This window comes from Somniosus microcephalus, chromosome 5, assembly GCF_052327205.1.
Source record: "Somniosus microcephalus isolate GS21.2 chromosome 5, FLI_Smic_1.0, whole genome shotgun sequence".
Taxonomy (NCBI): domain Eukaryota; kingdom Metazoa; phylum Chordata; class Chondrichthyes; order Squaliformes; family Somniosidae; genus Somniosus; species Somniosus microcephalus.
The window spans coordinates 146,785,064-146,802,177 of NC_140991.1; the positions used below are offsets into that span (position 1 = coordinate 146,785,064).

At 45.8% G+C, this 17,114-nt stretch overlaps 1 protein-coding gene across 1 annotated transcript in view; it reads right to left on the reverse strand.

Moving 5' to 3' along the window:
• LOC147117386 (uncharacterized) overlaps positions 1-17,114 on the reverse strand; it is a 441,284-nt gene that overhangs the window by 165,157 nt on the left and 259,013 nt on the right. The window contains exons 14-16 of the mRNA XM_085988353.1: positions 6,075-6,143; positions 5,019-5,087; positions 2,252-2,320 (exon numbers count right to left, since the gene is read on the reverse strand). Of these exons, the coding sequence (XP_085844479.1) occupies positions 2,252-2,320; positions 5,019-5,087; positions 6,075-6,143 (207 nt within the window). The remainder of the gene's footprint in view (positions 1-2,251; positions 2,321-5,018; positions 5,088-6,074; positions 6,144-17,114) is intronic.

Sequence of the window (17,114 nt, forward strand, 5' to 3'; positions counted from 1 at the left end):
ATCTAGTTCTCTCGTCTAGATCATTAATATATATTGTGAATAGCTGGGGTCCTAGCACTGATCTCTGCGGTACCCCACTAGTCACTGCCTGCCACTCGGAAAAAGACCTGTTTATTCCAACTCTTTGCTTCCTGTCTGCCAACCAGTTCTCTATCCAAGTCAGTACCTTACCCCCAATCCCATGTGCTTTAACTTTGCACGCCAATCTCTTATGCGGGACCTTATCGAAAGCCTTCTGAAAGTCCAAATACACCACATCCACTGGTTCTCCCTTATCTATTCTATCAGTTACATCCTCAAAAACTTCCAGTAGATTAGTCAAGCATGATTTACTTTTGTAAATCCATGTTGACTTTGTCCGATCCTGTTACTGTTTTCCAAGTGCTCTGCTATTACATCTTTTATAATGGACTCTAGCATTTTCCCCACTACCGGTGTCAGGCTTACCGGTCTATAACTCCCCGTTTTCTCTCTACCACCTTTTTTAAATAGATCAAGATTAGATTGAATGGGTGGATGAAGGAACAGGTGTTGAAGAGATATGGGTGGGTAAATAGAAGTACAGGTAGACTATCCTTTATCTGAAAACCTCGGGACCAGCCGTGTTTCGGTTTTCGGAAAATTTCAGATTTCGGAAGGTATTTTATAAGACTGGGAAATTTGTCGCGGGGGGTCGGGGGTGGGGGTCGTCGGGGTCGGTGGTGGGGGTCGGCGGGGGTCGGGGTCGGCGGCGGGGGGGTCGGCGGGAGTCGGGGTCGGCGGGGGGGTCGGCGGGGGGGTCGGCGGGGGTCCGCGGGGGGGTCGGCGGGAGTCGGGGTCGGCGGGGGGTCGGCGGGGGGGTCGGCGGGGGGGTTGGCGGGGGGGCGTCGGCGGGGGGGTCGGCAGGAGTCGGGGTCGGCGGGGGGTCCGTGGGGGGGTCGGCGGGGGGGTCTGCGGGGGGTCGTCGGCGGGGGTCGGGGTCGTGCGCCACTCTGGTCATGTCGTGCGCACGACTTACGCTGAACGAAAAAACCTTCGGTTTTTAGAGGGTTTCGGTTTTCGGAAGTTTGGATAAAAGGTAGTCTACCTGTATTTGCTTGTGTAGAGGCTAAGTGGTGACATGGACTGTTTGGGTTGAATGGCCTGTTTCTGTGTTGTAACATCTTTGCATTTCTATGTATTACATCTCATTAGTGTATTACATCTCATTAATATAGGAGCTTACAGATTCGCTTGCCTCAATATCTGAAAAGTACAATTAGCTTTAACTTCAACAAGTCAATCACCTTATCATCTCTGCTAATCTGACAATTGTAATGTGGGACAATACCAGTTAAGATAACAGCAAACATAAAATCAGTTGTTGAGAGGTGCAAAATAAATTTAATAACATGCTAACACCACTGGAACTTTGGAACTTGAATGCTATATAAACTAGAATGGCTTCTGGTGAAACTTGAGAGATCAGAGAAGATTTAGGCAGTTTACAAGATGATCACGCTAGAAATAGAGCAGTAACTAACTGGCAATATCATAAACATTCTTTTGCTTCTGAGAATGACCCTTTTTTTATTTGTTCATTGGATGTGGGTGTCGCTGGCAAGTCCAGCATTTATTACCCATCCCTAATTGTCCTTGAGTAGGTGATAGTGAGCCACCTTCTTGAACCGCTGCAGTCCATGATGTAGCGGTTTGATACAACTCATTATATAGACTCAATATTATCTCTTGGCTTTATTATTTTTTACCTCTTGAAATAAAACTTAAAATTGTAATAGCTTTTTTTTTTACCACCTTATCAACCTGAGGTGCTAGGCCATTTCAGAGGGCAGTTAAGAGTCAACCACAACTGGAGTCACATATAGGCCAGACCGGGTAAGGACAGCAGATTTCCATTCCTAAAGGACGTTAGTGAGCCAGATGGGTTTTATGACAATCTGATAGTTCCATGGTCATCATTACTGATATTAACTTTTTATTCCAGATTTTTATTTAAGTAACTGAATTTAAATTCCCCAGCTGCCATGATGGGATTTGAACTCATATCCTCTGGATAATTAGTCCAGGCCTACTGGATTACTAGTCCAGTAACATAACCACGACGCTACCATACCCAGTATTACATGCCCCTACAGCACCTGAGGTGTTGGGGGGGCTGAGGGGAGAGGGGGAGAGTTCATATTCTTCACTATTCAAAATACAAGCACTCAGGCTTCTAGTGCTGGGGATGGTCTAATCCATGAAAGTAAGAGAATGTAATTTAACTTTGTACCTTTTCACCAGCTAAACCTTCTCCTGTTGGACCTCTTGGCCCAGGGGGCCCTAAAAGGCCTGGGTCTCCCTATAAAAAAACAAAATGTGAAATCTTTAGAATTTCATTGTTAATTAATGTCTTTCCATTTTATATTTTTTCTGATAGTTATTTCTTTTTCCCATCACATCTCTGTGCCTTCAACCACTTCGCACCATCTTTGACTGAGAGGGTAGGCAGGTGACTATTATTTTTTTTGTTTTTCTATCCAACATTTTTATTTTATTCTTAAAGCTGGTTCAGGCAAACAGGCTGAATCTCCCATTAACTGAAATCTACACCCTTATATGTGCCACAAGTGGAATAGCTTGGTACAGGATTAACAAATAACCCTCTAACTGCAAATATATTGCACTAGAGGTCACATGGCATGTCTACCATATTCTGCTATCTATTCAAAAGGCAAAACATACCCACCAGTAGGCCAAGGTACATTCAAATTTACTTACAAGTAGAGAAACACACAAAAGCAATAAAACATAGCAATTTACTGAAAGTACAATATTTAAATCAATAAAGATAAAATCAAACTGGGCTGAAATACCCTTGTTAAAATGTATTTCGTACATAGTTGAATAAACAACAGGGCCCTGAAATTCCCATTGGGGCCCAGGGGTAAGTTGGGTGGATCTTTAGCCAGGGATCAGAAAGTGGAGCAGAATCTGGTTCTGCTGGGATTCCATCCAGTTTACACCATTACTTGAAATTCCGGTGGAGGAGTGTGGACAAATCTTCTACCTGCATCAAGGGCGCATGTCTGAGGGATTCCTCAGGCTTCCCCAGGAGTTCCACCCAGTATACCCTCAGCCAGCTTCAGCAGGAGTCACACCAGCTAAGGCCCCAGGAGAGGCCCCAAAGCTCTTCCAGCCAAAGGGTATCAATTACCTTCAGAAAATACTCCCATAGCTCCCTGAGGAATTGAAGACTTCAGCAGGTAAATTTTTATTGGGCCCTTACTGGGCCTCCTGGCCTCCATTGGAGTGCTGTGGTGCTGTTCTGACTTTGTTGCTGATGGATCATGGCAGGCACGCTGATATGCCCTGACTAACATGGTTCACCCACCCCTAGTATGCAAATCACTCTGTCCTTGTTATTAGGACAGGGTCTGGGCATCTTCACCACAGTCTGTTCCACTACACTTCTATTGGCAAAGTGTGCCAATTCAAACTTTGGTCCCCAGGACTTTTGAATGAAACAGTCTTCTTTTATAGATTTTCATGACACAAAGATGTACATAGATAATGTGGGTCCCAATCCTCAGAGTTCAGAGTACTGATTTTCCCTTCCTTTGCCCATGGAGAACTACCCATCACCTGCACGCAAAGGTCAAGAAAAAGGGAATAGACATAAGATACAACAGCCTAGAAATTCAGCTATGCAGCAGCCTTTTTTCGGGCACTAACTGGCCTGTTAAGCACCCAATATGGCGGGCATGAAGCAAGCGTACATTTCCAGCTGGACATGTGCTGGCAACCATATTGGATAAGGTAGATACGCTGTTGGCGGTAGCACACATGGGCAGCATCATAAGTGCAGAATAATTTATTTTAAACTAGGGACCCAGATCTCCACCAGAACTAAAACTCAGCAACCAGTGGTGTGATTTATGCCATGAGAATTCTTTCAAGTTAAGCCATGCCTTTGAAGCCTTCTCTCAAATCATATCTTATGAGATGAGGGATGAATGCCCAGGTGTTATCGCTTCCTGCAAACATTTTACTGCAATGATTCAGCAGTCAGAGTAATTAAATTTGTTTTTCACATGGTCCATTTATCTGCACACATTAAAACAACTATTCTTACCTATTAAGGAACTTTTGACTGAGTTAATTTCGGAAGAGGTACTACTGACAGAAGCAAACAAAATCCATCCAGGATGGACTTCTCCCACTGGGCAGCCAGTCAAGTGTTCTGGTCACCACTGCCACAGAAATAATGGGCTTCACCCAGAAATACAGCTGGATGAAAACAGATAAACTGCTCAATATAGCCATTGAGCATCCCTGCTGAACCGATACTGTGTTTTAAGAATAAAATGACTCCTTAAGTGTTTTAAAAAGTAAACAGCCAGTAAAGTGGCGAAGAGCACCACCAGGAGCGACCATGGTGGGAGGCAGACTGTGCATGAGGAGTACAGGAGCCCGGGACTGAGGAGACAGGCTGTACCAGGGAGCTTGGGGGTTGGGGAGGCAAGGGGAAAAACACACACAATCTCGAAGCGGGGAGCCTGGAACTAACAAGGTAGGCTCTGCTGGAAAAAATTAGGAGAAGGAGTTGTTTAACAAGTAGACAGCCAGTAAACCAATGAAAAACAGCCATCAGGCCCAGGAGTGACTGAAGAGGCAAGCTATGCTGGTGAGTACAGATAGCGTGGGAGAAGTGGGCATCGAGAAATAGTTAGGAGGCCGACCTCTCTAGGAAGCAGAGGCATTATCTGAATGGACCTGGAAAGGAGCAGTACCATCTAGAGTCGAGAAGAATGGACCTTAGCGACAGAGTTTTGACCACATCAGCGCCATCCAGTGTCAGGAGAATTGAAAGGTACATGTAACGTAAGCATAGATAATACTCAGGTATTACACTAAGGCATGACCACAGGTGCGACCAATGCATAACACCATGCATTACAAAATCAAGATGCAGGAATTAAATATGGCAAACAGGAAGTATATGCTCAGTGCAGGACTTCTCATATATTATAGGTAACTAATTGGTTACTGTACTTTACCTTTTCGCCTTGCAAACCAATTCCTGTGATACCCATCGGTCCTGATGGTCCGGGAGGCCCAAAATCACCCTGCGGAAAATAGAATGTAAAACTATCTTCATTTTATTTCAAACATGTTTTCCCCTACTGTTCAAAAACTGAAGGGGTTCCAAGTCCTGCTTTTCAAAAATTAGATTGAGTGATGTCACCACAATAAAGACAAGCATGAACCATTTAGGATCTGTTGTAAGCCATTGCTGTGAGTTTTCCTTCTTTCATCCATCATTGTGATATTTTGAATTTTTCACTGCAAATTTGGTGGTAAATTATTTCTCGATGTTTGGATTCTTCACTTTTTTTCAGTTAATTGTGTAATATAACTAGGAACCTCCCCAGTTTCTCAAGAGTGATGTTGCTGAATTTGAGATTTTAGAGATAGGCTAAAGGATTATTTTTCCAAATATATGCTTTTGATCCTGACTCTCACGTATATTGGGCAATTGTGGGTACATTCCCCACGATACTCCATCCATTAAAATAATCCTTTGAGAATGAGGTTATAGTGCTAATTTGATGTTGATGTGGAATGGATTTGTTAGTGCATTTACAGAAAAATACTGGCTGGTATGTTGTTTCTGGTGGGCAACTGACTGGCAGCATGGACATGAGGCCCAGGAATTAAAATACCCCGGGGCTTCAAACTTAGGCCCGTACTTGCCCGTCTCCGCCCGCCTGAAACCCACTGGGGGTCAAAATATACACCGCAGTGTTAGCAAAGTGGGAAACATGGGAAGTGAAGCCCATTCTGTCCTCACAAGCATACACATCCAGCAACTGTTGCTGAATAACAATCAGGGAAGGGAATTTTGGTCAAATATTTCCCTCCCTAGTACAATCGTGTTGAGACCAATCGCAGCCTTTGCTGAAATTGAGTAAGTAGTGGATTTGATCTGTGGTCTTCTTGATCAAAATGACTCAGTATAACACTACATGGTATGTTAACCCACTGAGCCATATTGAGAGCTCTTATTAGGCTTTTAACAACATTGAAAGAAAAGATTGACAAATTATTTCTACCTTGACACCTTTAGTTCCAGTTCCGGTAGGTCCCCGAGAGCCTTTAGGTCCAAAATAGCCTATGTTACCCTATAAATGTAAAGTATGTGCGGAGTTATTAAATCATAGAATCATAGAAAGTTACAGCACGGAAGGAGGCCATTTCGGCCCATCATGTCCGTGCCGGCCAACAAAGAGCTATCCAGCCTAATCCCACTTCCCAGCTCTTGGTCCGTAGCCCTGCAGGTTAGAGCATCCCAAGTGCACATCCAAGTACTTTTTAAATGTGGTTAGGGTTCCTGCCTCTACCACCCTTTCAGGCAGTGAGTTCCAGACCCCCACAACCCTCTGGGTGAAGAAATTTCCTCTCAAATCCCCTCTAAACCTTCCACCAATTACTTTAAATCTGTGCCCCATGGTTTTTGACCCCCCTCCTAAGGGAAATAGGTCCTTTCTATCCACTTTATCTAGGCCCCTCATAATTTTATACACCTCAATAAGGTCTCCCCTCAGCCTCCTCTGTTCCAAGGAAAACAGACCCAGCCTATCCAGTCTCTCCTCATAGCTAAGATTCTCTACTCCCGGCAACATCCTTATAAATCTCCTCTCTACCGCAATCATATCTTTCCTGTAATGTGGTGACGAGAACTGCACGCAGTACTCTAGCTGAGGTCTAACTAGTGTTTTATACAGTTGAAGCTATGCCACGGCTAATAAAGGCAAGCATTCCGTATGCCTTCTTAACCACCTTATCGACCTGGCCTGCTACCTTCAGGGATCTGTGGACATGCACTCCAAGGTCCCTTTGTTCCTCTACACTACTCAGTGTCCAACCATTTAATGTGTATTCCCTTTCCTTATTAGCCCTCCCCAAATGCATTACTTCCCACTTCACAAATATAATAATAAGATTTAGACTTAAGCAAAAACTGTGCAATAATATCTCTTAAGTGTTCATAAAGGTTTGATTTTTGCCTGACTATAGGGTTGCCAACCCTCCAGGATTGTGCTGGTGTCTCCAGGAATGAAAGATTCATCTCCTGGACACTGCTGCGAGCAACCCAGGAGAAACATCATAGGCACATTAAAAAAACGGCACTTTTTAAAATTTTCTTTGAGCACTTTCATTTATTAATCATTAAACATTTTGCAGATGGGAAAAATGGCTGTTTGATTGGGCAGGACGGTTGGAGGTGAGAGGTCATCTGATGAAACTGCCAGGAATATGTTCAACCAGTGTTGGCAACCCTACCCGACTCTGAAGTAGTGCAAAATGCTGTGGTGTAAACAGATCACTCTGAATGCCACTCACAATAATCCAGCAGGTAAGTATAACCATGCGAGACTAGTTGGCGCTCAGCTTTGCACACATTGGCCGAAATTTTCCCTTTGCCGAGCGTGCAGGTTTGGGGGCGGGTCGGCAGTAAAATTCCCAGAAATAGCAAGCGCGTCGGAAACCCGCCGTCATCCCACTGCCTCGCGCATTTAACTTGGGTGGCTTTGAAGGTGCGACATGGACCAGATCAGCAGAGGCAGGCGACCTCATTAAAATCATTAAGTCCTTGTTGAGAGACACTTAAGAGTGATTTTAATGGCAGCTTTTGAATTTTACTGGGAGCACGGGATTCACGGAGGTTGGGTACCTTGCCTGTGATGGGGAGGCGGATGCTCAGTGGCCATTGGCAAGTTCATTCATTGACAGCTGGGAAAAGCACATAAATACTGCAACATTACACCTCATTACTTGCCTCATGGAAAGGCTCTTGCGCACTCCATTTTGTCAACAGATTTTGGTGTCTGCAGCTTGCAGGTCATTTCTGAAACCTCGGAAGCTACTCTCACCACATTGCTACTCACTATCACAACATTGAGGGATTGGCCCTCTCATCTCCACTTTACCTGCCATCTACAAATCAGCATAGGTGCCGCTTATACGGTCTCACCTTGGTCCTCAGAATCGCCAAGCTGAGCCCCACCACCAACAACACCAGCAGCAGCAACCAACAGCAGCCTTCTCCTCAACGACCTGATGCTCCACAGGAAAGAGAGGGGGGGCACCACAGGGCTGCACCACACCGGAGGCGATACCCCAAACACAGGGTATACAGGCAGAGGATGAGCTGCCTCAATATGACTGAACAGCAGTGCTTCAGGAGGCTCAGGTTATCGTGCCAGGTCGTCGCAGACATGTGTAGCTTGCTGGAACAAGACCTGCTGCCCAGAGGACCTGGTGGACTCGCCTTACCAGTGGCTGTCAAGGTCACCACTACCCTCAACTTCTTCGCCTCAGGCTCCTTCCAGGGATCTGCAGCAGACATTTGTGGGATCTCACAGTCGGCTGCCCACAGATGCATCACACAGGTGACCGATGCCATGTTTCACAAGTCAGCCAATTATATCAACTTTGCCACTGATGAAGCCAGTGTTACTGAGCGGGCGCTCGGCTTTGCGGCTCTGGCTGGCTTCCCACAGGTGCAGGTCGTCATCAACTGCACACATGTGGCCATCAAGGCACCCCCAGATCACCCAGGAGTGTTTGTGAGCCGCAAGGGCTTCCACTCCCTCAATGTGCAGCTCGTCTGCAACCATAAAAGGATCATCATGCCTGTGTGCTCCAGATTCCCTGGCAGCTGTCATGACTCTTTTGTGCTGTGCCAGTCCACCCTCCCTCAGCTCTTCGCACCTCCAAACACACTTACTGGCTGGTTGCTTGGAGACAAGGGCTATCCACTGAAGACGTGGCTCATGACACCCCTGAGGAGGCCAAGCAATGAGACCAAGGAGCGTCATAATGACAGCCACATCTCCACCAGATGTGTCATAGAGCAAGATACCTTGACAGATCTGGAGGAGCCCTTCAGTACACACTAGCCAGAGTCTCCAGGATCATCGTTGTATCCTGCGCGCTGCACAACAAAGCACAGCAGCGAGGATTGGAACTGCACGAGGAGCAAGGTGCAAAGCTCACAGCCTCTTCAGAGGAGGAGGTGGAGGAGCAGGTGGAAGACGAGGAAGACGAGGAAGCTCAGGTGGAGATGGCACCAGCAGCGGCGCACATTGTTGCCCGGGAGGCCCGGGATGACCTCATCATGACCAGATTTACTTAACTTGCTCCAATGTAGCCACATGCTGTACTAAGCTACCACCCCGCCCCCACCCCAACCCCCCTGCCGCCCCCAACAACACCATAAAACGTCCCTACAATGACCAATCCATTCCTTTCACCCAAAGCCCCAATGCTCGATGTTAAATAATGTCGCACCATTCACTCCAAGTGACAAAGCCACTTTCAATGTTTGAGGCAAAAATGGACAAGACCCGAAAGTGGCTTCAGCAGAGGTAGTTGCAGGCTGCTCACTTCCCTGCTGTGATTCGTCAGACACTTTTGGCGGACATCCTCTGGGTTTTGGAGCCTGTGATGACCCCGCCAAAGTCTGCTCCTCCTGCGACTGTACTGGGGCGGAGTCAGCCATCGTGATCTGAGGAAGCATCTGGGGCTCTGACTGAGAGGGAGGCAACAGGGGAGAAGTGGGAGCACTTTGAGAAGAGCCCCCACTTCCATGTCCTCTCTCACCATCATCCCTCTCATGGGCCACCCACACTTCCCTGCTAGCAAGGAGCTGGCAAGCACCTTGCTGCGCAGCAATGGGCAATAAAGGCCGAAGTCAATGTTTACATCCCTCCTAGAGAGGTTTATGAGCCTCTGCCATCTGTTGTCCACAGCTAGCATGTAAGTGGCGCATTTGCTGCTCCATGCAGGTGGCCATTCTTTCCATGGAACAGCACATCGTCGCCGTCACCTGCGAGATGGTGGTGCTCATGTTGGAGACGGACTCCTCCATTCTCTGAACATTTTCAGACATCGTGGCTGCAAAAGATGCCAGAGCCTTGTGCAATTGTTGCTGCCCCTCCAAGATCACCCTCTTTCTCGATGGACCCCGAGGCTCAGTGTCTGCATGGAGCTCAGCAGAGCCGGGAGCGTCCTGTGCCCTCCGGCGAGGACTCTCCACTGCTGACCCTGTCAACACCACCTGCTCTTGCTCACTTGTGACTTGTGAGCCACCAGGTGACAACTCTATGGCGCAAAGGACCCACTGAGGTGTGCGTATCTGTACTGCTGCTGGGTGCGCTTGGGTCTGCTGATGCTGCACCCTCAGAGCCTGGAGGTTCTTCTGAGGAGTCATCTTCCTCTTCCGGCTGGACAGTGGCGGGGGCAGTTGATGGACCTATGGGAGAGTAAAAAGATGAATTAGAAGTGTTATAATAATAATGAGTAACATTATTTTTATGCACGATGGCATTTCATTGGCTGCTGACATCAGTCACCATATGAGTTACTGTTGTATGCCACGTGGCTTTATGAGATGCGATTCTGTCACCAGATTGCTGGGATGTCCCCCTCTCTCTCTGTCTCCCACCATCAGTGTCTCTCGAACTCCAGAGATCGCCAGAGCCCCCTCCTCTGCTGCTGTTAGGTGTGCGAAGACTGGAGGGCCACCTCCAGTTCTCTCCCTCTCTCTGTTGTTCTGGGTTCTTTTCTCCTGCAAGGGGGGAAAGAAGAGTTTCAGTGAGAGTGATGGAATGAGTGTAAGGAATGGATGGGTTACATCTGTAGACGGTGACTATGAGGGAGTGGGGTGCCAATGCCAAATGGCCCCCTTCTGCGGTGTTACTTGCTATGATTGCATTAGGATGAAGGTGAGTGTGAAGGGTGGTTAGTCAGATGGGGATATGAATATGTACATAGAGAGAAAGAGATGGGTGGATCTGGAAGGTATGTTGGTGTGAGGAATGATATGCAGGACTGGGCCTGGGAAAGCAGAGTGATGCGGATGTGTTTATAGGCACATCAGGATGAGGGTGAGTGTGGCATTGCCCTCACCTTTCCTGACCTCATGAGATCATTGAATCATTTCCTGCACTGGATCCATTTCCTCCTGACCACATCCTTGCTGCTGACCTCCTCAGCTATATCTAGCCAGGCTCTTTTTGTTTCTTGTGGAGGTCTCCTTTTTCAATCAGCAGGGAAGAGGACCCCCCCCCCCCCCCTTGCTCTGACAGCCTCCACCAGAGTATGCATGGATGAGCCTGAGAAGTGTGGTGCAGTCTTTTGCCTTGGCTATCCATCCTTCCAAATTTATAAGAGTACTGTGGCCTTTCTTTGTCGGGTTCCACCCTCCTCTAGCAACCTTCAAATAAGTTCAGTGCAAGGCTGCTTTAAATATGGGCGCTGGAAATGAGTCATCAATGACGTCATCAGACCCGCACCATTTAATAGGGCCGGGAAACGCGCATGAGTCTTTCAATTGGGGCCATTAAGTTAAAGGTGCTCTGAGCAACGTGCTGCTCAGAACATCATGTTCCTGACCCGCTACGCGGCCCGCACACACCCGACCCGACGCAAAGGTAAAAATTCCAGCCATTGTTACCAATCCGGGAGAATCTCAGCAACTGCGAGGTGGCATTATTGTCTGATCCTATGGTAATATTTGAAGAGCAAAGAGTTCTCCCCATGTCCTGGCCAATATTTCTCCCTCAACCAACACTACCAAAACAGATTAACCACTTACGTATCTCATTGATGCTTGAGGAACCTTGAATGTGCAAACTGGCTGCTGCATTTCCGTACCTAACAACAGTGACTACACTTCAAAAGTCATTCACTGGCCCTAAAGTATTTTGGTATGCTATAAAGATGTTAAAGGCACTAGTGCAAATAAGTGCAAATTCATTCTTTCTTTTTTTACTTCCTTTAGCAAAATGAGACTGTACAGTTTTGCTCAATCAGGCAAGCAGAGGTCTGAATATTTGATTGCTGTGCAATGACTTTAGAATATAACTTTAAACAAAGTTCCTCACGACTGGATTTTGATTGTGGTACCTTTCCACACTGCACCAAGATGTTTTCAGTTGATCTAAGCTTGTAGCTAATGGCCTGAAATATTCCAATCAAATTGATTCCTACATACAGTAAATACTAACTGGCTCTCAATGTCACATTGTTTAGTAAGCCAGGTTCAATTTCTTGAGTCTGAATAGACTTAGCATTTGTACACATTGCTGACAATTGTTACAGAATCCACAGCTCCAGAAATTGAAGAGGATATAAAAGATTTTTCTTGCATTTTTTAATTCTTACTTCTGGTTGTTAAACAATAATTAGGTAAATACAGTGCAACAATACTTTAGTATTAAAGCCCTTTAAATAGAAAGATAAATAGAACACATTGTAAAATCTCAGGCAAATCCATTATTGCATTTTTGTAGATTTTCCTGAAATCTTGGACATGACGGTAATTGACCGAGTGGAAGAGAATTACCAAGAAACAAAACAGGAAAGAGGAAAAATAATGTAGAAAGCAAGCAATTGCGTGGAATGGTTGAAAATCCTGGATTGTATCCAATAAAAAGGAATTTTCTTTTCCAAGTGAACAAAGGTTTATTATTTGGAACTTCTGTGTTTCCGATTAGGATCTCATATGCTATAAATTTATTTTGCAGCTTCTGGAACATTCTTTTACAAACATGATGATTTCCTGTCTTGTGGACATTTTCACCTATAAGTACATTAGACAACAGAGGGCAGTGAGTTTTTTTGTATTTTACAGTTTTATCTCTCTACAAGTCCTCCCAAGCCTCACACTCGGCCTGGTTAAAAACACAGAGCCAACTACTACAGAGCACAAGAGAGTGATCAATGAATTCTGAAAAAACGTGACTACAATTTCACTAAGATGCTGAACAGAAAAAGAAATCCTAAGCCTTTATGATACACACAGCAAACAGAGGAATTCTTCCGCACCCTTCTCCATCCAACTTTCCCTGTCCCCTGGTGAAGATGTACGTGGCCTTTTGCTGTGTTTCCCAGCATTAAAGCAGCTGAGATCATAAATTCAGCAGATTGGGGTGTGGCAAAATGGATTTTTGCTTGTGCTGCATTTTTAACTCGTATTCATAAAATCAGCCTGTCAGGGGCTAAAATAGGGTCCCTCGAAGGAGAACATATTGGTTCAGTTCCAGACAAGTCGGCTGTGGTTTTTTCATGAATCCTAATAGATGAGTCTGGGGGCAATAGAAAGCGAGTGGAGGAGGTGTGGGCTGGTGCCTGGGGTAGGGATCCCCTATCGATACATGACAAAACAAAAGTTAGCATGCAGGTACAGCAAGTAATTAGGAAGGCAAATGGAATATTGGCCTTTATTGCAAGGGGGATGGAGTATAAAAGTAGGGAAGTCTTGCTACAACTGTACAGGGCACTGGTGAGACTACACCTGGAGTACTGTGTACAGTTTTGGTCTCCTTATTTAAGGAAGGATATACTTGCATTGGAGGCAGTTCAGAGAAAGTTCATGAGGTTGATTCCTGAGTTGAAGGGGTTGTCTTATGAGGAAAGGTTGAGCAGGTTGGGCCTATATGCATTGGAGTTTAGAACAATGAGAGGTGATCATATTGAAACATATAAAATACTGAGGGGGCTCGACAGGGTAGATGCATGGAGGATGTTTCCCCTCGTGGGGGAATCTAGAACTAGGGGGCATAATTTCAGAATAAGGGGTCGCCTATTTAAAACAGAGATGAGGAGGAATTTCTCCTCTCAGAGGGTTGTGAATCTTTGGAATTCTCTACCCTAGAGAGCTGTGGAGGCTGGGTCATTGAATATATTCAAGGCTGAGATAGACAGATTTTTGAAAAACAGGAGAATCAAAGGTTATGGGGAACGGGCAGGAAAGTGGAGTTGAGGCGAAGATCAAATCAGCCATGATCTTACTGAATGGCGGAGCAGGCTCGAGGGGCTGAATGGCTTACTCCTGCTCCTATTTCTTATGTTCTTATGACCGGTGGGGTGGTCCGCACCCCTGAGGTCTACCTGCCTTTCTCTGCCACATTCCCAGGCCATGGGAGCCTTCTCCTCCTTGCCAGGTTTTCCATGCTTCCCTCCCCCTCTGCTATTCTGCTGTAACCATTTACACCTCCTCTGGACCCATCTTTTGTTTCTTTACTTGTTCCATTACTACCCCTTTTGCCTCGCACCATCATCCCTTTTGACGTTTAATCACTCCTGCCTTCCACCCTATCACAGACCTTCCCCTTTGTTCTTTCCTCTCCTCTCCCCACCACCCCACCCTCCTTTCCCCTGGCTCTGTACTTGCTTAAAAACTGTTAGGGGGTTATTCTGGTGAATGGGTGAAAACAGGCGCTAAATGGGTGCTGTGCAAATAAGATATGCCTGTTTGAAAGTCTGGTTTTAGCTTGCAATTTTGGTCCTAATTGCTGATTACTATAATTTGAACTTGCCTAGAGGTGCTAAAACAGACACCTGCAGGTGTTGCACTGAAGTGTGATTAGACACAATTTTTGTGGCGCACTATATGTGGATTTCACTCATCCACTTCCACTGAAGGTGTGGACTGTGCTGGCTGACACACAGCAGCAGGTTTCAGGATGGATCAGGGACAAGGGAGAGGGCACACAGGTTCTCAGATGCGGCACCGGAGGTGTTGGTGGAGGAGGTCCAGAGGAGGAGGGATGTCCTATACCTGCAGTGGGGAAGCAGTCCATTTGCCTTCCTGTCCCTCACTCCTGTAGCACCTGATGCTGCTCTGCCTGGCCTCAGCTCCTCCTGCAGACTAAGGGGAACCCCGAGCAAGATCCCCATGACTAAGCACTTCTTTTCTCCTGGTGACTCCTATAAGGTGTCCAATAGGGTAGAGTAGCACAGCACTCACTCTTCTTAGGTGAAGACCTCAGAGAATTTCCAAAATAGATGTTGAAAGAGTGTTGGTGAAATCTTGACAGTGTCCCAGAAAGTCTCCCAATCTGTTTCAAAAGTCCTCTTCAAACCTCCAGCAGCAAGTGAACAGTAAAAGATGATATACTTTTAAGTATGCTTGAAATCCTCAGCAACGACTTGTTTACTCCCAATCAGCTGGTCGCTGTTAGGAGAGGGCATTAGGTCAAGTGCTGTCCATCAAAATGGCATGCAGCCTCATTAATGAGCACGAGCAGGCAATTTAAGTGGCAATCAGCCCTTAAACGATCTTCCGGGCAGCCATTCCTAGCACAAGCTTCAACTTCTTTACCAAGATGGTGTCTTGCACTAAACACGGGCTAAACTGACGTTTCAGCTCAAGACCCCATCTTGACCACCTCGAAGGCTCTTAAGCCCGTGTTTAGCGCAAGACACCATCTTGTTGAAGGAGGTTTGAAAAGGACTTTCAAAACACATTGGGAGACTTTCTGGGACTCTTTGTCAAGATGGGTAGAGCTGAGAAATACAATGGGACAGAAAACATTAGTGGGAGTTGTATACAGACCTCCAAACAGTAATACTGAGGTTGGGGATGGCATTAAATGGGAAATTAGAGACGTGTGCAATAAGGGCACAGCAGTTATCATGGGTGACTTTAATCTACATATAGATTGGGCTAACCAAATTAGTAACAATACTGTGGAGGAGGAATTCCTAGAGGGTATACGGGATGGTTTCCTGGACCAATATGTCGAGGAACCAACTAGAGATCAGGCCATCTTAGACTGGGTATTATGTAATGAGAAAGGATTAATTAGCAATGTTGTTGTGTGAGGCCCCTTGGGGAGGAGCGATCATAATATGATAGAATTCTTCATTAAGATGGAGAGTGAAGTAGTTGACTCAGAGACTAGGGTCCTGAATTTAAATAAAGGAAACTACGATGGTATGAGGAGCGAGTTGGCTAGGATGGATTAGGGAACTTTACTTAAAGGGTTGACGGTGGATAGGCAATGGCAAACATTTAAAGATCGCATGGATGAACTACAGAATTTGTTCAACCCTGTTTGGCATAAAAATAAAACAAAAAAGGTGACTCAACTGTGGCTAACAAGGAAAATTAGGGATAGCATAAGATCCAAGGAGAGGACATATAAATTGGCCAGAAAAAGCAGCAAACCTGAGGATTGGGAGCAGTTTAGGATTCAGCAAAGGAGGACAAAGGGATTAATTAAGAGGGGGAAAATAGAATATGAGAGTAAGCTTTCAGGGAACATAAAAACTGACAGTAAAAGCATCTATAGATATGTGAAGGGAAAAAGATTGGTGAAGTCAAGCATAGGTCCCTTGCAGTCAGAATCAGGGGAATTTATAATGGGGAACAAAGAAATGGCAGACCAATTAAATACATACTGTACTTTGGTTGTCTTCACAAAGGAGGACACAAATAACCTTCCAGAGATGTCGGAGAACATAGGGTCTAATGAGAGGGAGGAATTGAATGAAATCAGTATTTGTAGGGAAATGGTGTTAGGGATATTGATGGCATTGAAGGCCAATAAATCCCCAGGGCCTGATAATCTACATCCTAGGGTACTTAAGGAAGTGACCCTAGAAATAGTAGATGCATTGCTGGTCTTCTTCCAAAGTTCTATAGACTCTGGAACAGTTCCCATGGATTGGAGGGTAGCTAATGTAACCCCACTGTTTAAAAAAGGTGGTAGAGAGAAAACGGGGAATTATAGCCTGTCATCGGTAGTGGGGAAAATGCTAGAGTCCATTATAAAAGATGTAATAGCAGAGCACTTGGAAAACAGTAACAGGATCGGACAAAGTCAACATGGATTTACAAAAGGTAAATCATGCTTGACTAATCTACTGGAATGTTTTGAGGATGTAACTGGCAGAATAGATAAGGGAGAACCAGTGGATGTGGTGTATTTGGACTTTCAGAAGGCTTTTGATAAGGTCCCGCATAAGAGATTGACGTGCAAAGTTAAAGCACATGGGATTGGGGGTAAGGTACTGACTTGGATAGAAAACTGGTTGGAAGACAGGAAGCAAAGAGTTGGAATAAACGGGTCTTTTTCCAAGTGGCAGGCAGTGACTAGTGGGGTACTGCAGGGATCGGTACTAGGACCCCAGCTATTCACAATGGCCCAGTACTTCGGGTCCCAACGCATGAGTAAGGACGGGGTACTCACGCGTGGACCCGATGGAAGTGCCGGTTTCTTGCATGCACAGTGCATGCGCGGGAAACCGGCATTTCCTCCAAGGGGTTCAGAGGTCCAACTTCCTTCTTTTTTACAGGT